Source organism: Aedes albopictus, chromosome 3 (genome assembly GCF_035046485.1).
Source record: "Aedes albopictus strain Foshan chromosome 3, AalbF5, whole genome shotgun sequence".
Lineage (NCBI taxonomy): Eukaryota > Metazoa > Arthropoda > Insecta > Diptera > Culicidae > Aedes > Aedes albopictus.
The window spans coordinates 55463000-55489262 of NC_085138.1; the positions used below are offsets into that span (position 1 = coordinate 55463000).

The 26263-nt window shown below is 40.6% G+C and overlaps 1 protein-coding gene across 2 annotated transcripts in view; it reads left to right on the forward strand.

Annotated features, from left to right (window-relative positions):
* The window catches only part of LOC115254171 (sorting nexin-27), a 55464-nt gene extending 35888 nt beyond the window's left edge, over positions 1-19576 (forward strand). For both annotated transcript variants that reach the window (XM_029872738.2, XM_029872739.2), the window contains exons 3-5: positions 16185-16913; positions 17050-17418; positions 17487-19576. In XM_029872738.2, coding sequence (XP_029728598.1) covers positions 16185-16913; positions 17050-17418; positions 17487-17555 — 1167 coding nt within the window. In that variant the 3' untranslated portion in view covers positions 17556-19576. The remainder of the gene's footprint in view (positions 1-16184; positions 16914-17049; positions 17419-17486) is intronic.
* The last annotated feature ends 6687 nt before the right edge of the window (positions 19577-26263 follow it).

The following is a 26263-nucleotide window of genomic DNA, read 5'->3' on the forward strand; positions in this document are numbered from 1 at the left end:
AGGAGAAATTTCTGAAAAAAATCCCTTGAGAAATTCCAGGAGGATTTCCTGAAAAAACCCTTGGAGGAATTTCTGGAGGATTCCCTGGTGGAATCTCCGGAAATACCCCTCGAAAAATTCGTGGAGAAATCCCTGAAGTAATGGCTGGAGGAATCTCTGGAGGAATATCTGGAGGAATCCCTGAAAATTTCCTCAAAGTATGCCTGGAGAATATCCTGAAAGAATCCCAAGAGGATTTCCAGGAGAAATTCCTGGACGAATTGCTGGCATAATTCCTGAAGGATGCCAGGGATATTCCAAAAGAAATTCCTGGGGTATTTCCTGGAGGTATTCCGGAAGAAATTTCCTGGGGAAATTCCTAGATAACATCCCGGAGGAATAAATGTAGGAGTTCCTAGTGGTATTCCTGTGGAAATTTCTGGAGGAATCTCCAGAAGAATTCTTGAAATAGTTACTGGATGAATATCTAGAGGAATCTCCAGAAGAATTCTGAGAGATTTCTGTTTCTATTTCTGTTATTTTTCTATTTTTGAAAGAACCCCTTAAGAGATTCCTGGAGGAGTTTCTAGTGGAATTGCAAGTGGAGTTCCTGGAGAAATTCTCGAAGGAATTCCTGAAGGAATTCCAGGGGGTTTCCTTGAAGAAATTTGTGAAGAAATCCCTGGAAGAATATCTGGAAGAATCCCTGGTGGAATACCTGGAGGAATCCCTGAAAAATTCCTGCAGGAATTCCTGGAGAATATTCTTGAAGAATTTCTGAAGAAATCTCTAGAGGATTTCCTGGAAGAATCTTTGGAGAAACTTTTGGAGGATTTCCTGAAGGAATCTTCAAAGAATTTCCTGAAGAGATTTTTCATGGAGAAATCTCTGGAGGAATCCCTTTAGGAGGGAAATCCCCTGGAGGAATATCTGGAGGAATCAGGAAGCAATTCCTGATAAAATCTCGGGAGAAATTCCTGGAGAAATACCTAGAGGAATTGCTGACATAATTTCTGAAAGATGTCCAGGAGCAATTCCTGGGGTAGTTCCTGATGAAATTACTGGGGTTATTCCTGGAGAAATTCCTGGATAAAATCCTGGAGGAATACCTGGAGAAATTATTAGAGGTGTTTCTTTGGGAATTTCTGGAGGAATCTCTAAGAGAAATTCTCGGAAGAATTACTGGATGAATTTCTAGAGAAATTCTGGGAGAATTCTATTTCTATTCTATTATTTTTCTGTTTCTGAAATCCTGGAGGAATTTCTAGCGGAATTTCTGGAGGAATTCTTGGATAAATCCTTGAAAGAATGCCTGAAGGAATCTCTGGGGAATCCGAGAAGCAGTTTGTGAAGAAGCCCTGGGGGAATCCCCGAAAAATTACTGATGGTATTCCTCCAGGAATTTCCTGGAAGAATTTATGAAGAAATCCCTAGAGGATTTCCAGGCAAAATCCTCTGGAGGATTTCCTGGAGGAATCCTTGAAATATTCCTGAGGGTATTCCTGGAGAATTTTCTGGAAGAATTTCTGAGAAAATCTCCAGAAGCATTTCTGGAAAAATTCCTGGAGAAATTGTTGACATAATTTCTGAAGGATGTCCAGGAGCAATTCCTGGATCAATTCCTAGAGAAATTTCTGGAGGAATTCCTGATGAAATTCTTGCGGTAATTCCTGAAGAATTTCCTGGAATAGTTCTTGGAGATATTCCTGGATAAAATCTTGGAGGAGCTGGAGGTTCTCCTTTGGGAATTGCTGGCGAAATCCGTGAGGGAATCTCTGGAGGAATTCCTTCAACAACATCTGGATGAATTTCTGGGGGAGTCTATGGAGAAGCTCTGGGAGAAATTTCTGAAAAAAATCCCCTGATAAATTCACGGAGGGATTTCAAGAGACATCTCTGAAGGAATTCCTGGAGAAATCTCTGGAAAAATCCCTGAAAAAGTTCCTGGACGAGTTTTAGCGGAATTCCTAGAGAAATATCTGTAGCGATTCCTGGAGGGAAAACTGGAAGATTTCTTGGTGGAATTTGTGGAAAAATTCCAGAAGGTATTCCTAGAAAAAACCCTGGAAGAATTTCTGAAGCAAACCCTAATTTATGATGGTGTTCCTTGATTGATTCCTGGAGGAATCCCTGAAAAATTCTTGAAGGTATTCCTGGAGAATATTCTTGAAGAATTTCTGAAGAATCCCTAGTGGATTTCCTGGAAGAATCTGTTACGGGTATAAATATTTGTTACAATTATAAGACAGAATAATTGTTTAATGTGTTCAAAGTTTAATATTCTTGCGTCCTTTGTGTAAATATTACCCTAGTATTAATTAACATTTATAGGGTTCTGGCAGGATAGAGGCCAATGAAGTGCAATCCTATTTCGATTGCCAACATTCAGGCCATTTCGGGCCGCGATTAAGTACTAGATACGTAAACCTTTCCATGACACAGACTTCAAGTCATAGAGCTCTAGTATCGAAACCCGAAACGGGATGCCCGATTAGGATTAGCTTTCTTAGACAAAACCAAGCTATGAACACAGCAACAAATGCTATGAACTAAAAGGCATACCGCCAAATAAAATACAATTCCAGGATGACTGATGGACCCAAACCAATACATGAAACCTCGTCATCCTGTGATCGGAAAGAGTTATCCATCTGGATAACAGGGCACATTTATGTTATGTGTTGTCTTGCGTCAATTTGTAATGTTCCTAATTTGTGCATTTGTAAGGCTCTTTGTGTTGTGAAGTGTTAATCCTTTGTAATAATTAATTTCTTTTATTTTTGTAACATGGCGGCCAACGTGGGGCCCTAGAATTTGTAGGGTTCCATGTTGTATTTTTGTAACATGGCGCCCAACTAAAAAAACCCCGTGTATGCAAATGAAAGCTAGTCGGAAAGATTATAATTTCAGTCTTAAGGCCATTTTATTTTTGTGGACAGTTAACCTCCACAAAAGTAAAGTTTAGTTGAAGTAAGATTCGTTACGTGATTTGGAAAGCAGTTTGGCTTTCGGGTAACAATCTTTAGTTTTGAGTTGAGGTGTTTTCTGGGGACTTGTTAGTCCTGTTCACCGCTACGTTTCTGGAAAGCATTGTGGCTTTCGGGTAGCATAACTCGTTTTGGTTTTGTTTTGAGTTTAGGTTAAGTTATTTATCTTTATCTTAGTGTTAAGTATATGGCCTTAACACTATTGTTATAAAGGGTATGAAGCATATGGGAGCTGAATTTTTCGTGAATCGGTGAACGATTCACGAAAAATTCTTGCTCAAACGTTGGATTGTGTTACGGGTATAAATATTTGTTACAATTATAAGACAGAATAATTGTTTAATGTGTTCAAAGTTTAATATTCTTGCGTCCTTTGTGTAAATATTACCCTAGTATTAATTAACATTTATAGGGTTCTGGCAGGATAGAGGCCAATGAAGTGCAATCCTATTTCGATTGCCAACATTCAGGCCATTTCGGGCCGCGATTAAGTACTAGATACGTAAACCTTTCCATGACACAGACTTCAAGTCATAGAGCTCTAGTATCGAAACCCGAAACGGGATGCCCGATTAGGATTAGTTTTCCTAGACAAAATCAAGCTATGAACACAGCGACAAATGCTGTGAACTAAAAGGCAAACTGCCAACTAAAATACAATTCCAGGATGACTGATGGACACAAACTAATAAATGAAACCTCATCATCCTGTGATCGGAAGGAGTTATCCATCTGGATAACAGGGCACATTTATGTTATGTGTTGTGCTGCGTCAATTTTTGATGTTCCTAATTTGTGCATTTGTAAGGCTCTATGTGTTCGTGATGTGATAATTCTTTGTAATAATTAATTTCTTTTATTTTTGTAACAAATCCTTGGAGACACTTCTGCAGGATTTCCTGGAGGAATCTTCAAAGAATTTCCTGAAGAGATTCCATGGAGAAATCTCTGGAGGAATCCCTTAAGCAATTCCTAATGGAATCTCATGAAAAATTCCCGGAGAAATACCTAGAGGAATTGTTGACATAATTTCTGCATGATGTCCAGGAGCAATTCCTAGAGAAATTCCTGGAGAAATTCCTGGATAAAATCCTGGAGAAATTCCTAGAGGTATTCCTTTGGGAATTTCAGGAGGAATCTCTAGAAGAATTTTTGGAAGAATTACCGGATGAATTTCTAGAGGAATTCTGGGAAATTTCTATTTTTATTCTATTATTTTTCTATTTCTGAAAAAATCCCTTGAGAAAACTCCGGAGGAACTTCTAGCGGAATTTCTGGAGGAATTCTTGGATAAATCCTCGAAGGAATTCCTGAAGAAATCCGTGGAGGAATCCTAGAAGCAGTTTGTAAAGAAATCCCTGAAAAAATGGTGATGGTATTCCTCCAGGAATTTCCTGGAAGAATTTATGAAGAAATCCCTAGAGGATTTCTAAAAATAATGTTCAGAGGAACTTGGGGGATTTCCTGAAGGAATCTTCGGAGGACTTCCTGGAGGAATCCCTGAAAAATTCCTGAGGGTATTCCTCGAGAATTTTCTGGAAGAATGTCTGAAAAAAATTCCAGAAGAATTCTGGATTTCTGAAGGATGTCCAGAAGCAATTCCTGGATCAATTCCTAGAGAAATTGCTGGAGGTATTCCTGAAGAAATTCTTGGGGTAATTCATGGAGAATTTGCTGGAATAGTTCTTGGAGAAATTCCTAAATAAAATCCTGGAGGAATTGCTGGGGGCTATGATTGTGCGATATTTGCCAGAAAACCATTTGCCAGAATGCCATTAGCCAGAAAGACATTTGCCAGAAAGTACTATTTCCCAGAAAACCGTTTGCCAGAAAGAACCATTTCCCAGAAAACCATTTGCCAGAATGTACCATTCCCCAGAAAGTACCATTTCCCAGAAATTTCCAAAGTTCTCAATCCAGAAGTGTTCCCAAACTAATGATAATTTAAAACATTCTTATTGAAAAGTAAATCATGTTTTTTTATTTGTTTGGGATCGATTAGCCCACGATAACGATCGTAAAAATGTAAAATTTTATTTTTGTTCAGATTTATATGCGAAAGTTAAATAAATTATTGGAACTGATGTAAGTGCAAACAAGACATGGTTTTAGAGTAACTTTGAAAGAAAAGCCTGTAGTTTGAAGAATAGAAAATCATTCTGAAACAAAAAAATGATGTGAACTCAATCCTTTCAAACTTTACAATACATTAAATCTTTTATGTTATTTTATTATTTTATTGCGCACAACAGCTTATTTTTTTAATTAGAAAAATTCCACAAATTTGTCTTGTGGACAAGTTGATCATGATGTGGATCCAATTGATCAAATATTATTTTGACGGAATTTGATCAATACTCATCAAAGATTTTCCTTTCTTCAACACATAGGATGTGCTTTCCAGCTTTTACTGATATGAAATTTTAGGCTTAACTTATATTTTTCAAAGATTCTTTTCTTCCAATTGAAAGTAATTATTTATATAAGCTTATTTTTGACAATAACATGATCACTTTAAATAATAACTTTTGCGCCAAACAGCAAAATTACCCGGAAAAACTTAAGTGGATCGAATACCATAAACAAAAACCTTTTGGAGCAACGAGTACAATATACAGAAATAATAACTTAAGTGACGGTTTTACCTATACCTACCATTAGGCTGACTGTCACTGCCCGAATATCAGTACCCCCAATATCACAAGCTTGAATGTACCATTAGGCCGAATATCACTTGATCAAATGTTATAAAAAGCTTGTTCTTGAGGAAAATAATTTTAATAATTCCATCAGCGTTTTTTCCTTCTTTTAATCATCTGCTGTTCTTTCTAGATGTTTATTTGCGCCATTTATAACCATTGTATTCTCTTATCAAGGTGATTGTAACATTTGAACTTAACATATTTGGGCTTATGGTATTACAGCTAATGGCACTCCGGCAACTGTTGTAGAATCTTAAGGACAAGGTATGTGAAGTACATTGCTCAAAATTTCTAGAGAACCTTTTTTAGAACCGTTGAACGGATTTGGATTAAAATACATCACGCTGTTGTCAACCACTGAACAATAAGCGTGATGCATTTTAATCCAAATCCGTTCAACGGTTCTAAAAAATGGTGCTCTAAATTTTGAGCTATGTACTCCAAATACCTTGTCCTTAATATCAATGGTGTTAGGGCATTCGACTGAAGGCCGTTGTCATTAGGTCGAAGTTCATTAGGTCAAAAAGTTATTTTGCCGAATGGGAATATTTTTTTCGTTTTCTCCTTTTATGCTGTTAAAATAATTGTTGAAGTTGGAGCTACTGTATTTTACCCATGAATCTTTCCTTCTTTTAAATATAGGAACAATATACGGGTTTAAGATCTGGTATTTTTTTTTTCAATAATTAAACTATTAGTTCCGCTATATCAATATTGTTTCATAGTTCTAACATAATCATCAATTTATGGCAAAAACTAGTCTTGCAATGAAACTAGAAAGAACAGCCTGTGTTTAGAAGAAGGAAAAATTCACTATTTGAACTAGAGAGAATAGCTTTGTTGTATAAAAATAGTTTTTTGAACCGAAACCGATGATCTTCAACTAGTGAATTTTGCCTTCTTTTAATCATTGGCTGTTCTTCTTAATTAGTAAGACTAGATTTTGACATTAATTGTTGTATAACAATAAGGCAATTTTAATATTATAGAAGCATCAGCTAATTTTTGGAGAACCGAACAAACTTAAGAAACCGTTCCGATTCCTGTTCCATAATCACTGAATTGCGATTCGTGGTCATCATTCTACCCATTGAATATTCGGCCTAATGGACTTCAGTCAGCAGTATTTTCACCATACGTAATGCATACCAGATGTTTGTAGACGTATGCACTTCTAGCCTAGTTACATCAAAGTCTCGCGCTTAGTATCATACAGGCGTATCTGCAATGATCGATTTCTCTTCATCGATTTTTCCTTTTCTCAATAACTACCGGTGAATCATTTCCAGTTGTTTTCGTTGTTCTAGCCCTAGTCGTCCTTTATAGAAATAAACCAAGAGATCATCCTAGCAGTGAACATATTGAATTATTGTAAAAGATTGAAACTGACGACATTTTTTATGTTGATGGACTGAAATATATCCACCAAATTCTCAAAACCACATCTTCAGTTTCAATTAATTCTTAGAAAATGGAGAAAATGTCTATTTGCACGAAAGTACCATTTGCCAGAATGTACCAAACCCCAGAATTTAATATTTAATATTAAATTCTGGGGATTGGTACATTCTGGCAAATGGTACTTTCGGGCAAATAGTATTCTGGCAAATGGTACATTCTGGCAAATGGTTTTCTGGCGTTTGTCATTCTGGCGAATGGTTTTCTGGCGAACGGTTTTCTGGCAAATATCGCACAATCGGGGGCTATCCTTTGGGAATTGCTGGCGGAATCCTTGAAGAATTCTAGGTGGAATCTCTGTGATAATTCCTTCAACAATTTGTGGATGAAATTCTGGGTGAATCTCTAGAGGAGCTCTGGGAGAAATTTCTGAAAAAATCGCCTGAGAAATTCCCGGAGGAATTTCTGAAGAAATCCCTGGAAAAATCACTAGAAAAGTTCCTGGAGGAGATTTTTGTGCAAATCCTGGAGGAATGCCTGTAGCAATTCCTGAAGGGAATACTGGAAGATTTTTTGGCGGAATTTCTGGACAAAATCCAGAAGGTATTCCTAGAAAAAATCCTGGAAGAATTTCTGAAGGAATCCCTGAAGGATTTCCTGGAGTAATTCCTAGAGGAATTCCTGAAGAAATTTTTGGATTAATCTCTTAGGGAATTCGTATAGGAATACCAGAAATAATTCCTCAAGAAATTGCAGATGGAGTTCTTGAACAAATTCGGGAGGAATTCTTAGAAGAGTTTCTGAAGAAACTCCAGAAGGAAACCCGGAAGAAATTTCAAGAGGAATTACTGAGCGAATTCCTAAGCAGTTCCTGGAGGAAGTACTGAATCAATTCCTAGAAAAGATCCTTAAAAAATACAATGAGGAATTGCTGGAGGAACCCTAAAAAGAGTTCGTGGGAGATTCTTTGGAGGATGTTCAAAATAAGTTGTTTCAGAACGAATCACAGAAGGAAGTCCCGAGTTAAGTCCTGCAGAAATTCTTGGAGGAATCCCTGGGGGATATCCTAGAAGAATACCCGTAGAGTTTAACAGAGGAATCTCTAGAAATACTTCTGGAGGAATCTCTATAAGAATTCCTGGAGGAATTTCTGGAGAAATATCTATACGCAATTCAATTCCCAGAGGATCCCTGGAATAATTCTTAGAGGAATCTCTGAAGAAATTCATGGAGAATTCGCAGTAAAAATTTCTGAAGAAATTGCAGATGGAATCCTTGGAGAAATCCTTAAGGAATACTAATAAGAGTTCGTGGAGGAACGCCTTGGGGATTCCCTGTAGCAGTTCCTGAAGAAACCACAGGAGAAATCCTGGGGAATTCCTAAATAGTTCCTGGAGGAAGTATTGGATTATTTTTTGGAATTTTCTGAAGGAAATCTTAAAAAAGTTCCTGGAGGAACCCTTGGAGGATTTTTTTAAAATAATTCCTGAAGTTGTTTCTGAAATAAACACAGAAGATATTCCCGGTCAAATACTTGGAGGAATGCTTGAAGGAAAATCTGGAGGAATCCCGGAAGCAATCCCATGATGAATTCCTTAGGAAATCCCAGGAAAGTTTTCTTTACAAATTCCTGGAAGAATTTCTGTAGGAAAATAAAAATGAAGGCATCCATGTCTGCAATATTTTTTGGACGAATTATTGTTGGAATTTTTGGATGGAGAATGTTTTGTACAATGATTTAAGGAACTCCAAGAAATTTCTGGAGGAATTATCGAAAAAAGCTCTGGAACAATCACTGAAGGAACTTCTAAAGATATCCCAGGAGATATTCCCGGAGGAATGCCTGGTGAAACCCATACAGGAATTTTTGGAAAACTCTCTGGAGCAATCCATGCTAGAATCACTGAAGGAAGCTATGGAAAATTCCTGAAGGAATTCAACGATATATCCTTGCAGAAGTATTTGTAAAAAACTGAAGGGATCGTGAGGGGAATTCTTAAAGCATTTCTATCTGAACCCTGCAAGATGTCCATGGAAAAATTCACGAAAGAGAAACTGCTGGACATGTTCCTTGAGGAATTGCTGAAAGAATCCTTGGAAAAGTTCCTGAATAACTGCCTAAAGGAATTTGTGGAGATGTCCTTGAAAGAGTTTGTAAAGAAATCCCAGGTATTATTATCTTAGCATGACGTTTGTTTGAATTGAATACAAGTGAAAATTCGTGTAGCAATAGCATATAACTGCACTCTAGTTCTACAAAGTCCTTATTTTTCCCTACCGGAAACTTGCCATGCTGTTTTTGTGTTCCATGAATAAACATCACAAAATTTAATCATTCATCCAAGCTTGTTATTTGGTTAAATTCTATGATAAGATTGAAGTAGATCTCTTTGAGAAATACTTGGCGAAATTTTCTGTGATTCTCAAGAAAAAAAAGGTTGGATAATTGTGGATAAAACCTCAATTATTAGAATAGTCTAGAGAATAGTTTTTTTTAAATATTTTTTCTGGAACACTATTATTGACAATTTTTGAGTCGGCTTGAATTAAAAAAATCTGTCGGCCAGGGGGGGGCCACGGCCCCCCCCTGCCCCCCTCTGGCTACGCCCTTGAACATAACAACTTAATATAACACTTCAATAGAGTAGAGACTACATATTTGATATGGGGCAAAACAGTAACGCTACTTAAGTTTGGGAATCTAAGGCCACTATCTGACAAATTGACAAGGACCTAACATACAACATGAACCTTACTACAGAAACCAATTTCACACTTTTTACTGTATTTGCATTATTGTGTCTCAAGTCTAGTCCAATACCTTTCCCCAACCTATACCATTACCCTTCCGATGGTGTTCATGTGGTCCGCACGGACTATTACGGCCATTACCCCTCCTGTATCTTCGGCATTGGATTGACTTGCGCTCTTATTGCCCCACCAACTGCTGCAAAATGAAAATGAAAATGAAGGACAATTCCTCTAGTAATTTGCATACATTCTTCTGAAGTTTCTGCTAAGATTTCTCGAAGAATTCCTGCTGCGATTTTTGTAGGATCGGAGGTGAACTAGTTTGTGGCTGGAAGCCTCACTAATAATGAAATCATTATAATTTATCCATGAAGTTCCGCTGGGATTCCTGCTTAGACTCTTCTTGAAATTCCTGTTGAGTTTCCTCCAAAATTTCTGCTGCATTCCTCTGGAAATTCTACTAGGATTTTTTCCAGCTTTCCCTCCTGACTCAGCAAGTCCTTTTCCCCAAGGATTTCTCTGGAAAATCCTGTTCTGATTCCTACAGGACTAGTGCTCCTCTAGCAATTCCTGTTTGAATTCTCAAGCAATTCCGAGTTGGATTCCCCCCGGCATTTTTCCCGATATTCCACCATTTGTTTTCCAGGAATTTCTACCTCATAGCTCTAGTAATTCATTCGGGACTTCCCCCGGAATTGTTCCAGTGACTGCTCTCGTAGTCCCTCCGGGAATTGCTCCCGGATTTTCTTCGGAATTCCTCCGAAGATTTCATCTGGATTTATCTGAGAATTCTTCGAAGAACTGATCCGTGTATTCCATCGGGAATTCTTCCGAGAATTTTTCTAGCGCTTCCACCAACGATTCGTCAATTGATTTCTCTAGGAGGAATCCCCGGTGGAACTCCTGGAGGAATCCCCGGAGGAATCCTGCCGGGATTTCTCCAGGAATCCCTCCAGGAGTTCCTCCAGGGATTCCTCCAGGAGTTCCTCCGGGGATTCCTCCAGGAGTTCCTCCGGGGATTCCTCCAGGAGTTCCTCCGGGGATTCCTCCAGGAGTTCCTCCGGGGATTCCTCCAGGAGTTCCTCCGGGGATTCCTCCAGGAGTTCCTCCGGGGATTCCTCCAGGAGTTCCTCCGGGGATTCCTCCAGGAGTTCCTCCGGGGATTCCTCCAGGAGTTCCTCCGGGGATTCCTCCAGGAGTTCCTCCGCGGATTCCTCCAGGAGTTCCTCCGGGGATTCCTCCAGGAGTTCCTCCGGGGATTCCTCCAGGAGTTCCTCCGGGGATTCCTCCAGGAGTTCCTCCGGGGATTCCTCCAGGAGTTCCTCCGGGGATTCCTCCAGGAGTTCCTCCGGGGATTCCTCCAGGAGTTCCTCCGGGGATTCCTCCAGGAGTTCCTCCGGGGATTCCTCCAGGAGTTCCTCCGGGGATTCCTCCAGGAGTTCCTCCGGGGATTCCTGCAGGAGTTCCTCCGGGGATTCCTCCAGGAGTTCCTCCGGGGATTCCTCCAGGAGTTCCTCCGGGGATTCCTCCAGGAGTTCCTCCGGGGATTCCTCCAGGAGTTCCTCCGGGGATTCCTCCAGGAGTTCCTCCGGGGATTCCTCCAGGAGTTCCTCCGGGGATTCCTCCAGGAGTTCCTCCGGGGATTCCTCCAGGAGTTCCTCCGGGGATTCCTCCAGGAGTTCCTCCGGGGATTCCTCCAGGAGTTCCTCCGGGGATTCCTCCAGGAGTTCCTCCGGGGATTCCTCCAGGAGTTCCTCCGGGGATTCCTCCAGGAGTTCCTCCGGGGATTCCTCCAGGAGTTCCTCCGGGGATTCCTCCAGGAGTTCCTCCGGGGATTCCTCCAGGAGTTCCTCCGGGGATTCCTCCAGGAGTTCCTCCGGGGATTCCTCCAGGAGTTCCTCCGGGGATTCCTCCAGGAGTTCCTCCGGGGATTCCTCCAGGAGTTCCTCCGGGGATTCCTCCAGGAGTTCCTCCGGGGATTCCTCCAGGAGTTCCTCCGGGGATTCCTCCAGGAGTTCCTCCGGGGATTCCTCCAGGAGTTCCTCCGGGGATTCCTCCAGGAGTTCCTCCGGGGATTCCTCCAGGAGTTCCTCCGGGGATTCCTCCAGGAGTTCCTCCGGGGATTCCTGCAGGAGTTCCTCCGGGGATTCCTCCAGGAGTTCCTCCGGGGATTCCTCCAGGAGTTCCTCCGGGGATTCCTCCAGGAGTTCCTCCGGGGATTCCTCCAGGAGTTCCTCCGGGGATTCCTCCGGAGTTCCTCCGGGGATTCCTCCAGGAGTTCCTCCGGGGATTCCTCCAGGAGTTCCTCCGGGGATTCCTCCAGGAGTTCCTCCGGGGATTCCTCCAGGAGTTCCTCCGGGGGTTCCTCCAGGAGTTCCTCCGGGGATTCCTCCAGGAGTTCCTCCGGGGATTCCTCCAGGAGTTCCTCCGGGGATTCCTCCAGGAGTTCCTCCGGGGATTCCTTCAGGAGTTCCTCCGAGGATTCCTCCAGGAGTTCCTCCGGGCATTCCTCCAAGAGTTCCTCCGGGGATTCCTCCAGGAGTTCCTCCGGGGATTCCTCCAGGAGTTCCTTCGGGGATTCCTCCAGGAATTCCTCCGGGGATTCCTCCAGGAATTCCTCCGGGGATTCCTCCAGGAATTCCTCCGGGGATTCCTCCAGGAATTCCTCCGGGGATTCCTCCAGGAATTCCTCCGGGGATTCCTCCAGGAATTCCTCCGGGGATTCCTCCAGGAATTCCTCTGGGGATTCCTCCAGGAATTCCTCCGGGGATTCCTCCAGGAATTCCTCCGGGGATTCCTCCAGGAATTCCTCCGGGGATTCCTCCAGGAATTCCTCCGGGGATTCCTCCAGGAATTCCTCCGGGGATTCCTCCAGGAATTCCTCCGGGGATTCCTCCAGGAATTCCTCCGGGGATTCCTCCAGGAATTCCTCCGGGGATTCCTCCAGCAATTCCTCCGGAGATTCCTCCAGGAATTCCTCCGGGGATTCCTCCAGCAATTCCTCCGGAGATTCCTCCAAAATTCCTCCGGGGATTCCTCCAGGAATTCCTCCGGGGATTCCTCCAGGAATTCCTCCGGGGAATCCTCCATGAATTTCTGCTGGGGTTCCTGCTTAGAATCTTCTTGAAATTCCTGTTGAGATTACTCTAAAATTTCTTCTGCATTCCTCTGGAAATTCTACTAGGATTTTTCCAGCTATTCCCCTGACTCGTCAAGTTTTTTCCCAAGGATTCCTCAGAAAAATCCTGTTCCGATTCCTACAGGTGGAACTCCTGGAGGAATCCCTGGAGGAATATCTGGAGGCATCCTCAGAGGAATTCCTGGAGGACTCCTCAGAGGAATTCCTAGAGCAGCGGTTTTCAGATCGTGCACCGCGGTGCACTTGGTGCACTGCAAATCCATGACAAGTGCACCGCAACACTTAAGAAAAGTTCATGTTTATGATTAAATTTAAATTCATTACCTATTTCATGAAAAATAATTCGACTTAATTAGAACAACTGAACTATTGTAAGGTGCTGCAAAGGATTGAGAGTAATATTTCCATTATTCCAGCCGGCGAGTTAATCTTGAATCTAGCAAAAACCGTCTCAGATATTCGCGGAGATTCATGGAACAAGTCTGCCAAAACTATCCTAGTAAATACCATATATTTCCAAGAACTCGAAATGGATGTTCACAAGTACTTACCCTCTAAGGCATCTGCAATGTATCTTCAATGAATGCGCTAAAAAAAACTCAGAAGAAATCTTACTAATATTTCTGTGGCTTTGCTTAATACCAAAGAAGGAATCTATCATTGATCTCGAAATCAGGTGAGCACACAACTCCTACTGAATTGACAAGAGTGCCTGGAAGGAATTTCTCAAAAATATTGTCAATATATGCCAAACTTCTGAAAATAAAGCTGGCAATTACCTTGCTAGAAATTTTTCAGAAAACCAATAAAAATCTTGGAAAAACGTCTATCAAAAATTTTCTGGTGGCGATTTCCTAACCTCAAACCTACCTGTCCAACGAACGTAAATTCTTGAATTTTGTCATCAAATTACCTCGTAGTTTGTAGAAACTAACGAAAACTGTCGTTTCCGTGCATTTTAAATTTGATTCAGATCCTGAATTCTCCGTTTAAGAGGTAAAAAGAGAGGTTACGAGACGCTACTGCTAGAAATAATTCAGTAGTCTTGGAAGGACTTCACCAAGGTTCTTAAAAACAAAACACCACTAATTCGGCTCAAGTTCATTCAGTATTTATAAAGATCTTGTCTGGAAGTTTCCAGAAACATTGTGAGCAAGAAATATTCTAAGTCGAATAACTGTGTCACTCCACTATGCTCCGATAAGTTATGAAAAAACGTAAGACAGTGTCATGTCATAATTGGTGGGGAACACTAATGACGAGTGTATGCACCTTGGAATTACTATGAAAATTTCGACAGTTTTTTGTCGAATTTAGAATTGTGTTTTTTTTAACAATAATGAACATGTGCACCGTGGAGTGATTTATTTCCAAAAAGTGTACCGCGAGCCGAAATGTCTGAAAACCCCTGTCCTAGAGGAATCGCTGAACGAATTCCTGGAGAAATCCCTGCCGGAATTGCTGGAGAATCCTTGGAGGATTTGCTGGAGGAATCCTCGGAAGAATTCCTGGAGGTATAACCGGAGGGATTCCTGGAGGAATCCCCGGAGGAATTCCTGGAGCAATCCCCGGAGGAATTCCTTGAGCAATCCCCGAATGAATTATTGGAGGAATTTCCGGATGATTTGCTAGAGGAATGCCCGGAGGAATCACCGGAAGAATTCCTGGAGGACTCCTCAGAGGAATTCCTAGAGGAATCGCTGAACGAATTCCTGGAGAAATCCCTGCCGGAATTGCTGGAGGAATCCTTGGAGGATTTGCTGGAGGAATCCTCGGAAGAATTCCTGGAGGTATAACCGGAGGGATTCCTGGAGGAATCTCCGGAGGAATTCCTGGAGCAATCCCCGGAGGAATTCCTTGAGGAATCCCCGAATGAATTATTGGAGGAATTTCCGGATGATTTCCTAGAGGAATGCCCGGAGGAATCACCGGAAGAATTCCTGGAGGGATCACCAGAGGAAATCCTGGAGGAATCACCGGAGGAATTCCTGGAGGAATCACTGGTGGAATTACTTCGGTGGAATCCTCTGGGGATTCCTCCAGGAATTCATCCGGGGATTCCTCCAGGAATTCATCCGGGGATTCCTCCAAGAATTTATCCGGGGATTTCTCAAGGAATTCCTCCGGGGATTATTCCAGGAATTCCTCCGGAGATTCCTCCAGGAATTCCTCTGGGGATTCCTCCTGGAATTCCTCTGGGGATTCCTCCTGGAATTCATCTGGGGATTCCTCCTGGAATTCCTCCGGGGACTCCTCCAGGAATTCCTCCGGGGATTCCTCCAGGAATTCCTCCGGGGATTCCTCCAGGAATTCCTCCGGGGATTCCTCCAGGAATTCCTCCGGGGATTCCTCCAGGAATTCCTCCGGAGATTCCTCCAGGAATTCCTCCGGAGATTCCTCCAGGAATTCCTCCGGAGATTCCTCCAGGAATTCCTCCGGAGATTCCTCCAGGAATTCCTCCGGAGATTCCTCCAGGAATTCCTCCGGAGATTCCTCCAGGAATTCCTCCGGAGATTCCTCCAGGAATTCCTCCGGAGATTCCTCCAGGAATTCCTCCGGAGATTCCTCCAGGAATTCCTCCGGAGATTCCTCCAGGAATTCCTCCGGAGATTCCTCCAGGAATTCCTCCGGAGATTCCTCCAGGAATTCCTCCGGAGATTCCTCCAGGAATTCCTCCGGGGATTCCTTCAGGAATTCCTTCGGGGATTCCTCCAGGAATTCCTCCGGGGATTCCTCCAGGAATTCCTCCGGGGATTCCTCCAGGAATTCCTCCGGGGATTCCTCCAGGAATTCCTCCGGGGATTCCTCCAGGAATTCCTCCGGGGATTCCTCCAGGAATTCCTCCAGGAATTCCTCCAGGAATTCCTCCGGGGATCCCTCCAGGAATTCCTCCGGGGATTCCTCCAGGAATTCCTCCGGGGATTCCTCCAGGAATTCCTCCGGGGATTCCTCCAGGAATTCCTCCGGGGATTCCTCCAGGAATACCTCCGGGGATTCCTCCAGGAATTCCTCCGGGGATTCCTCCAGGAATTCCTCCAAATTTTTATCAATTTTAATTGTTTCTTAGACTTTTCAACAAGGTAATAATCCAAGTCAACCGGTGCCCAAAATAGGACAACCTGCCCTCGTGGTTCCGCACCCTTTATTACATTGCAATATCGTAGATTAAACATTCTAATTTCTCGCTTCTCTTCTTAATTCTCAATATTCTCCGTTGTCCATTTTTAGGAAGCAGAGCGTCTCGAACCTACCGATGATCCTGGAGGATATTCCTACATAGACTACTCGGAAAAACGCAGCCTACCGATTAGCATTCCCGACTACAATATCATCCACCGGGGCAGTGAGCGCTTTGTGGTGTTCAACATCCACATGGCCGGGAGGCAGCTGTGCTCCCGACGGTACAGAGAATTCTCCAATCTACACCAAGTACTGAAAAAGGAGTTCACGGGCTTCAATTTCCCCAAACTGCCCGGCAAGTGGCCATTCCAGCTCAGCGAGCAGCAACTGGACGCACGGCGGCGCGGTTTGGAGCAATATCTGGAAAAGGTGTGTGCCGTGCGGGTCATTGCCGAGAGCGATGCGGTGCAGGAATTTCTCACCGATTCGGAGGACGATATCGCGGCCTCCCCGGTGGACATCAAGATTATGCTACCGGACCACAACGTTGTGACCGTGTCGGTACGTAAATCGGCCAACGCGCAGCTCGTCTGGGAACAATTGGTACAACGAGCAAGTTTGACCTCGTACACGCAGCAATATTTCTACCTGTTTGAGATTGTCGAGTACAACTTCGAGCGAAAGCTCCAACCGCACGAGATACCCCATCAGTTGTACGTTCAGAACTACAGTACGGCATCGAGCACCTGCCTATGTGTCCGCCGATGGTTATTTTCCATCGAGCGGGAAATGACACTGCCCACCGGGGAGCAAGCTGCCAAGTACATCTTCTACCAGGTGAGTCAGAATTGTCTTGTGTGGATATTTGCCGGGCAAGAATGGCGGTTGCAGTGGACGTTATGAAATTTATGATTGGCAATGATAATGAATTAAAACCGCTTATATCTGTTTCATCTCAATTTCATCATTCCAGGCCGTGGACGAAGTGAACCGGGGTAACATCCGGGCCGAAGGCCGTCTCTACGAGCTGAAAGCACTGCAGGACTCGAAGAAGGCCGACGAATATTTGTCCCTGGCGAGAACCCTGCCCGGCTACGGAGACATCGTGTTCCCGCATTGTGCTTGCGACAGCCGCAAGGAAGGCCACGTTGTGCCGGCTGTCGGTATGAAGAGCTTCCGGCTGCACGCCTGCCGGGAGGATGGTGCCCTCGAGGCACAAACCGTGGAATTGCAATGGAACACCATTTCCCGCTGGGAAAGCGACGAGGAATCGATGGCATTTTGCTTCCAATACAGTAGATCTGACAAACCGCCGCGATGGGTGAAGGTCTTTACGCCATATGTGAGTATAGTGAAAGATGGTTGTGAATTGAAATGTTGAATTACTTTTTCCATTCATTTCATTTGCAGCACGCGTTTTTGGCCGATTGTTTCGATAGGATAATGGAAGAACGATCCTGGGATGATACCGGAGAGTAATTTACTTGACAGGTATTCGATAGTATAGCTCCATTCGAGTAAGACAGAGGAGCAGCATAGCATAGCAATTAGACAAATTATATATCTCCTATTATAATTTATTGGTATTGAAAGGTCCTATTGACAAAACAAGAACATTGATCTAGTGCAGGACGTCACAAAATAGTGAATAAAACTGGCGCCATTTTCCGTTGCTCCAATATTGATTTGAGTATATTCTAAGTTGGTGCAGTAAACAGTCGACGTATTATTGCCAAAACTTTTTCAGAAAAAGTATAATTTTCAAACATCCGAAAGGTTTTGCTTAGTGTTACTAACATTAACTATTTTGTAATATTTGCGTCCTAACAAGCAAAGTATATGTGATTTTATCAATCAAAAAGTATGCATATTAGTTCGTTTTAGTTAAGATACTTGTGATTATTAGTTCGTGTAAGATATTCGAAATTTTATTGACGTACGTTTGAATCCCTATGTGTAATCAAATGCCCACCCTTCTCTTGAGTTGATGGTACTTAGTTTAGTTCCAATTATTCCTTCCATCGACATGTTCTGCCTAACACGCAGTTTAATTGCATTTTAAGAGAAATCGAACATCATAACCCGGTTACAACAGTCTGCATAATTGAATCGTTTGTCAAAGTAACAATCACTCGAAATTTTCGAATCTGCAACACCACTGGTGTCGGATGCGATAATCGTATTCTGCAGCAAACCGTTCTCGAATGCATTTATCCGATACTTAGTTTATTTCGATTTTTGAATAGTTTGTAACTCACGATAAATCTCATGTTGAATATTGGTTGGATTGTTATTTCCACATCAAATGCGACTGGCATGAAACCGAGTTATAGAGTTCACATTGTAAACTTTCCTCTTTGCTGCAAAATTTGTCTACTTTATCATTCCACCATTTGGAAGTATTGAAATTACAATAAAAATTATCAGGCACCAGGCATGCAATAGTATTTTAGAGCGCTTCACTCCAAATTGCATAACTCCCAGTTTAGAAACTACTGAAAATGAAAACGACTAGCTTTAATACTTCATTGGTTCGATAACTATGATTCATAACCTGGTAGTTGTTTGATCCTATATTGATTTTTAAACATATAAATATTATTCCCCTGTTTTCAAATTCGAATCGTTGTTGAAGATTCCTTTTCTGGCAGGATGCTTCTATTGTTAAGTTAAAAAGAGGAACAACATGAATCATAGTATTTTATCATCACGATTTCGATTGAACAGATTCCTAAAACAAACAGCAAGCCATCGATTAATCCGTAACATCTAGTCGCCTGCTGATTCACCGCTAACGTTTTGCTACTATTCTTTTTTCGACCTCTACGAAAACAAAACGAAATTTGTACATACCTGATTGTTTCTCCTATCCGATAATAGAGATGTAGTTTCTATATGAGCACACCCACGCATATGTTGTCTCTAAAACACAGATATTGAGCCTCTAAAGATAAGAAACAGATTTCAATTACAACACACAAAAGAAAGCACCTTGTTATAACACTATATCATCTCACTATCAAATGGTAAAGAAAATTTATAGAAAGAAAGCTCTAAAAATAGTTTACAAAAGTCGTGTTAGTAGATACAAGCAGTAAAACAAGCTAAAACAAAGGAATGATCTTTACAAACATGTGAAAACAAGAGATCAGTCATAAAAAGGTTAAAATTTATCGATATGAAGTAGTTTTAACAGAGCTAATACCAGATCCAATTAAAAATCTGTAAGAAATTGATACTTTGCGGTATATTATCATAAAATCGAAGTTAGAACCATACAAGTGGAAGTTCTGAACAAACTAACTGAACAAGTAATATCGGGGGGGAACTGAATGAAGAAGGCGCGTTATTGTTAGACACACTGAAAAAGGGTATAAAGATCATATTCAATCTAGCAAGAGAAACCATCACTCATTTAGGTATTATATTGAAACGCATACAGCAAAGTGATTATTAATAAAAACAAAGTAGTAAAACATAGCATGGAAGAATAAGAATAATTTGACGTCTACATTACTTGAATCCGAACTTTTCTTTGCGTTTGTTTTTTAGTTATGTTAAAATGTCTTAGTGATTTTTGAGTATCACCCAGGGTGTCTACTACCTGAAAAACTGGGAAACCTTAGGGAATTTTAGTTAACAGGGAAAAACATGGAATACTCAGGGGAATTTTACTTCTAAAAAAATTAAAACATAGGAGGAGTTTGGTATGAATAACAAGTAGTAAACTTTACTGCTTCTACATCTGCTCAGAAGTAGAGTCCACAAAGTATACTTCATTGTTGATATGAATCTGGTAGTTATGTTATGTTATGAATGTTTCCCAGAAATTCAGACAGGGGTTTTCTCTGGAACTTCTTTAGAAATATCCCGCAGGATTCCTTCCGTACTTTCCAATCCATTTTTCTTGGTATTATTTTTTTTGAATCCGGAGATTCTTGCGAATCCCATGGCATTTTTCCAAGATTTAGCTTCTTCACTGGATTGTTCCTTGAGAATCTTCCAAAGTTCCTGTACTTTTGCCGATTTCTGCTGATGCTTTTCACGGGGATCCCACAAAAAAATCAAGAATGAAGATGGGCTAGATCTCGTCCGAAACCGGTCGACAAAAAGTAATTTTTTTAAAATCTTTTCTTGACGATTGTAAGAACGATAAGTGTTGTCTTGTGTCGCGTCGCGTATTGTGTGCACAGGAGAAATCCCTACAGGAATACTAGGGGGAACCGAAGGAACGCAGGGTGTCTACTACCTGGAAAAACCTGGAAAACCTGGAATTATCAGGGAATTGTACTCGACCTGGAAAAATCCTGGAATTCTCAGGGAATTCTGGTGATCATCAGGGAATTTCTGTGTTTATCATTTTAATCCAAATTTTCAGTTAGAAATGCCTCAAAGCGAATGAAAATTTCTGCTGCGCCGCTATTAACTACCCGCACGTTAAATATTATTTATCAGTACTTTTTTCACAGCACTCTCCTATTTTATGTTTTACCTATTTCAGAAAACTGAGTCGACATGCTTTTATTGTTAGAATTTTGAATTCTCAAATCTTTCAATCTATTGCAGCGTTAAATATTGGCTTAGTGACTTAAGTTGATTAAGCTATTTTTCTTTTTTTTCATGTGAATGAGCTAACTGTCTTGCAGATTTTATTGAGGTTTGCCTAACAAATTCACAATCGCCTGTAGCTGTTGGAAAATACCTGAAGGAACTTAAAGATACATTTTGAGCGTAGTTCCTGAAACTCCTGCAGAATATTATTGAACAATTGGAGCTTCTGGCGGGTTCGATGTTAATTGTTAACTAACTATTGTTAATGTTAACTAGATGACTTCTGGAAGAATTTTTAAATATTTTTCTAACCATTTCTGAAACGTTTTTAGAACAACTCATAAATGATTCTTAAAAATGTTTGAAAGAATGTTCAACTCTCTCACTTTCCCATAGTTGTTTCTGAGCTCCACATATTTTAACGAACTCGAGAGAAACTATATTCGATGGACATAATGCAATAGTTTTGGAACATGATTACCAACTCATTAGTATATTCCAATTGTCAATTACTTGTTTAGAGAGTGAAACTATTGACAACCAGAACTATTGAATTACAATTTTTTCTATTACTTTTGAATGTAGTCCATCTGTAACAATGTGTGTTCGTATACTTTTGGTAAAACGATGTTTTGAAGTAAAGTAATCGTTCAAATTTGTTGTGGAGAAAAGAATTAAAATATTCTGAAGGAATTAAGAAATTCCTCTAGTTGCATTTATGTGGATATTTTTTAAATTTTCAAGTGTAACTGGCAGTATCATTTGAAGTCAATTCTTTTGAAACTCTAAAGGATTTTCTGACTGAAGTCTTATAAACATATCTATCATTGTTGCTAGCAATTTCTATAAAAGGAGGAATCGCTAGAGAGAAGAATCTAGCGAAATTCCTGAAAAATACATAGGGGTAGGCGGGGCAATATGGACACCCGGGGCAGAATGGACACCCTCAATATTTTGAAATATGCGAACTTTTTTGAACTTTTAATGAATGGAGAATATAGTCCATTTGTCTAAAACGTAGTTTCAGGAAAGAAACATTCGAAATTAAAATTACACTTGATTTTACACGAAAAAGTTGCGTCCTCCGTTTTTTGTGCATGGAAATTATAATTTTCACACCATCTAAAATAAGATTTAGTGATTAATTTATTGTCGGTCGATTAAAACCTGATATTTCTAGAACACATGCAAGTAGTTTTGCTGTATTTACATGCTTAACTTGTTTTTATTTTCTTCTTTATTATATCAAAAATTAAGTTTGGAAATATCTTCTGCAGCCGGGGCAAAATGAACACTCACCTTTTTGAAAGAAGCGGCAAGGGAAAAATCGAAGACCACATTATCAAGAAGACTTGCAGCACTGGTTAAAATCGGGAGTCACTGCTAGCAGCGCCACTCCGGATGAAGGTGGCACTATTCATGATAGTGTGTGTAAATTTTCATACTCGCACCAATACACCCTTACTCTTTTACACAAAGGTACCACCTTATCTCACCAGGCGGCGGTGCCGTCGGTGACGCTTGCCGTTAGTATGAGAAAATAACAGAGTTGCATGTCTTCTTGATAAAGTAGTCTTCGGAAAAATATAACCTAAATCACAAACCAACCAAATTCTTCGATTTCAGTATATTTTCGGTTAAATGTTCACTATAGTAGACATAGGGTGAAACAAATTGGTCAAAAAACGACAGCAGTCGAAAATAGTTGTTCTAGGCACAGCTGTACATGCCGACAAAAACGAAGCTTTATCCAAAACAGCTTGAATTTAAATTAACTGAACAAAAATGAACTACTTCGGCGTATTATTCATCCATAATAGTTGCTTTGTAATGAAATGACTTTATAGGTGTAAATAATGTACGAAATTCGTAAAAGTCTCATGGTGTCCATATTGCCCCATGAGGGTGTCCATTCTGCCCCGTATGCTTGAAGACGGTCATGAAAAACTAACATTTTTCATAACATTTTTTTAAGTGGATAAATCATTTTTCTTCGTGAGCATTCTTATGCAATAGATGCTAAATAGACTTTAAAAGGATACATGTATCAGAAACTTGAGCGATTCCAATAACGTGCGCAATAACTGAAGATATCCGTGAAGTGTTTCTTTGAGGATTTGTTTAAAAGCGTTAGCTGCAATTCTTAAAATGTCCGACAATATTTAAGAAAGTTTGCACAGGAACCACTCGAAAGATTTTTTGCTGGAACTGCCAAGCTTACCTTATACAAAAATATAGTGTAACTTCTTGTTGTTTTCTTTGCAAAATTCCTTCATAAATTCATGAACAAAATTTTAAACAAATTATGCAGGAAATTCTCCTAAAGTATCGCCAAGATTGTGTTAAGAATTCCATCAGAAATTCCATCATCTCATGCTTCTGTCCTAAATGCTGGTGGAATGTTCTCCTTAAATGTCATTATAGTTGGAACTAGAAATTTCCCAAAAAGTTGAGTTTCCACGAATTTCTAGAAATTTGAAAACATGTTAAGTTTAGTCGATTTGTTAAACCTGGAATTTTCTTCAAAAACCGGGAAAAATCCTGGAAATATCAGGGAATTTCATTTTCATAATTGAGTAGACACCCTGGAACGGAACCTACAGGAACTGAAGAAATTCCGAGAAGAATCTCCGAAGGATTTCGAAGCGGAATACTCGAAGGGTTTTCAAGAAGAAACTCCGAAAATATTCCGTGAGGAATCCTCATGAGAAATTTCCGATGGAATTCCAGGAGGAATCTAGGAAGAAGCTATAGGAAGAATCCTCGAAGGGATTCCAAGAGAAATCCCCGAACGAATTGCAGGAGGTATCCCCGAAGGAATTCTAGGAGAACTCACCGACGGAATTGCTTTAGAAATCCCTTAAGGCCCCTTAGCGTGTCAGCTCAAATTTTGCTCTTCTTATTTGATTCTTATTCCAAACAGTCATCAAGCACGATAGTAGTTGTGTAGCCTTTCTATACCAATTCCATAAACAAACAAAAATAGCACCTCTTTGTCTCGGTACCTCCAATGTAAACATTTCGAGAATATGAATCATTTGAAAGCAACTCAAGCAGTAAACTACTCTACTTCAATGAATAACAAGGAAACATATCCAAATGTCACGAAAAATGTTAGATTTTTTATGTAACAAGCAAGAAATGATCGAATTATTTTGGTACGCTCTCCCACTGTTTATGTTTGCTGCAACAGCAGTGCTGGCGGACCGCTTGGTAAAGATTTCGTAAATTATAATGCTTTGCTTATTTCACTCTATTTCACTAACAATTGTGGTAAAAAAGTTAAAAAATAATAACCCCACAAATTATTTTTGATTTTATAACACAAAACCAATGTGTTTGACTGGATTTTTTAATTGATATCGATCAATTTCATTGATGTTTTGGCCAGCAGGATCGACATTACTGCGTGCAATGCTCGATGATTGTGCGCGCCTAAAGACATCACCGCGCTGCCGCCGTCGTCGTTGGTACTGCGGTGGGTGGTAAACACCGCCAACCTCATTTTTAGTGCGGTAGAAACAAATCGTTAAAAATTTCTACTTTTGAGTGAAATAATGCTTAGTAATCGTGATTACTTGGAAAGAGGCTTGTATTTGAAGTAGTGTGAATACATTTTTATGCCGAATATCTCGCGTGAAATTGATTATTTTATAGAATAAGATAAGTGTCGATTTTTTACAAATATGTATTGGTGCAATATTGTGTAAAGTTGATTTCGATCAATGATTTTGAAGAAGCCATTTTGCGATGACACGCTAAGGGGCCTTAAGGAAATCCAGAAGCAATCTTTGAAGGAATTCTAAGAGAAATCATAAAAGAAATTCCAGGAAGAAACTCCGCAGGAATTTCAGGAGAAGTTTTCGACAGAATATCAGGAGATCTATCCCCAAAAGAATCCTCAAAGGAAGTCTAAAATTAAACTCCGAGAGAAAAGGGGGAAGTCTGTGCAGTAGTATCATCTAAACAATTGCTGGAGAAGCTTTAGAAGGAAATCTTGAAGGAATTCTTGCAGAAACTCCATGAAAACTCACTCAAGAATATCCTAGAGATATGCCTGATTATAATCCTAGGGAAATTATTGAAGGAACTCCTACAAGAATCCCTGAAGGAACTCCTGTAAGAATTCCTGAATGAGCTCGTGGAGAAATCTCTGATGTAACTCCTGGAGGCATCTGTTAGTCCTCCTAGAAAAATCTCAAACTACAATCTAAAAGAACCCTAGGTGCGATCCCTGGAAGAGCTCCTGGAAGATTCGCTAAAGAAATTTCTCGAGGAATCCCCGAAAGACATTCTGAAGGATTCTTAGAAGAAACTCTTATATAGGAATCCTTAAAAAAAACTTCTGGGGGAATTCCTGAATTCTCCTGGAGGTATCCTTTGATATTCCAGCAAGATTATCTGAAGGAACTCCTGGAGAGATTTATGAAGGAACTTCTGTAGGAATCGTTGGAGAAATTCAGGATGAATCTCTGAAGAAACATCTGCAAAAATCCCTGAAACTCCTAGTGGAATCTCTAAAGAAACTCCAGGATTGATTTATGTAAGAACTCCTGTAAGAATTTCCTGTAATTCCTGTAATTTCCTGTAATTTCTATAGGAACTTCAGAAGGAATCCTGAGCGAACTCCTGTTGAAATAGCTTAGGGAACTTATGAAGGAATTCCTAACGAACACTTTAAGGCATCCCTGAATCCTGAATTAAAATTTTTGTTTTATCAGAAATAAAATTTAGCGACCTGTGTAATTTTCAGTGGTTGGAAAATTCTGATTGTATTCAGCTTCAAGCGCCGTCTTATAAAGGTTAGTGACCAAAGTGAGATCATGGAACATTGAAACATAGATTGGTTAACGTCACATGGACGAAAATGAGGTTTGAAGTTGAAAAACACTTTAGCATTTTTTCCTGCCGCATACTGTAGTACCCTTGATGAAACTCCCGGAGTGATCCCTGAAGAATCTCCTTGAGCGATCCCTACAGAACGCCAGGAGAAATCCCCTGTTGAAATTCTAGAGGAATTTCTGAAGAATCTCCTGGAGGAATCTGGAGGTGGGGCTGGCTCACCTACACTTCCGGTCCGCTTTAGTGCTTTATGCATCATTGTGGCCAGGTGTTGTTCTAGTTTTTCCAACTGTATTGTAAAGCATGAGCGGTGATCCTTGGCATTCTTGTGTAAATTGGGGTACTCGGAATGTTGATCGATCACCGATTATTGCTGGCAGATGCAGTGGAAAGTTTGTCTTAATACGTAGGGTGGGGCGGGGCAAGATGGGTCACCTAAGGATGGATCACCATAATTTTGTAAATACAAATCGTATTGGTTTGTATTCGCCCGCTTCTCTTTAATACACTAGTTAGCTATGCTAAGAATCGAAAAAAAGTTCAATAAATACAAAATATGATGTTAAACAAGCAGTTTTAAAAAGTGATCGATTTTGCGTCGTGAAAAAAGTGCGGGGCAAGATGGGTCACCTTTTAAGTAATTCACACGAAAAACGTCAAAATATAAGATTTGTTCCGCATTCATATATGCTCCATATCCGTACTGAGTAAACAAGAGCTACTAGTAAATATTTTATAAATTAATTTGGAAGATAAAACACTTTACGATTTGAGTGGTCCTAAGGCGACTTGAA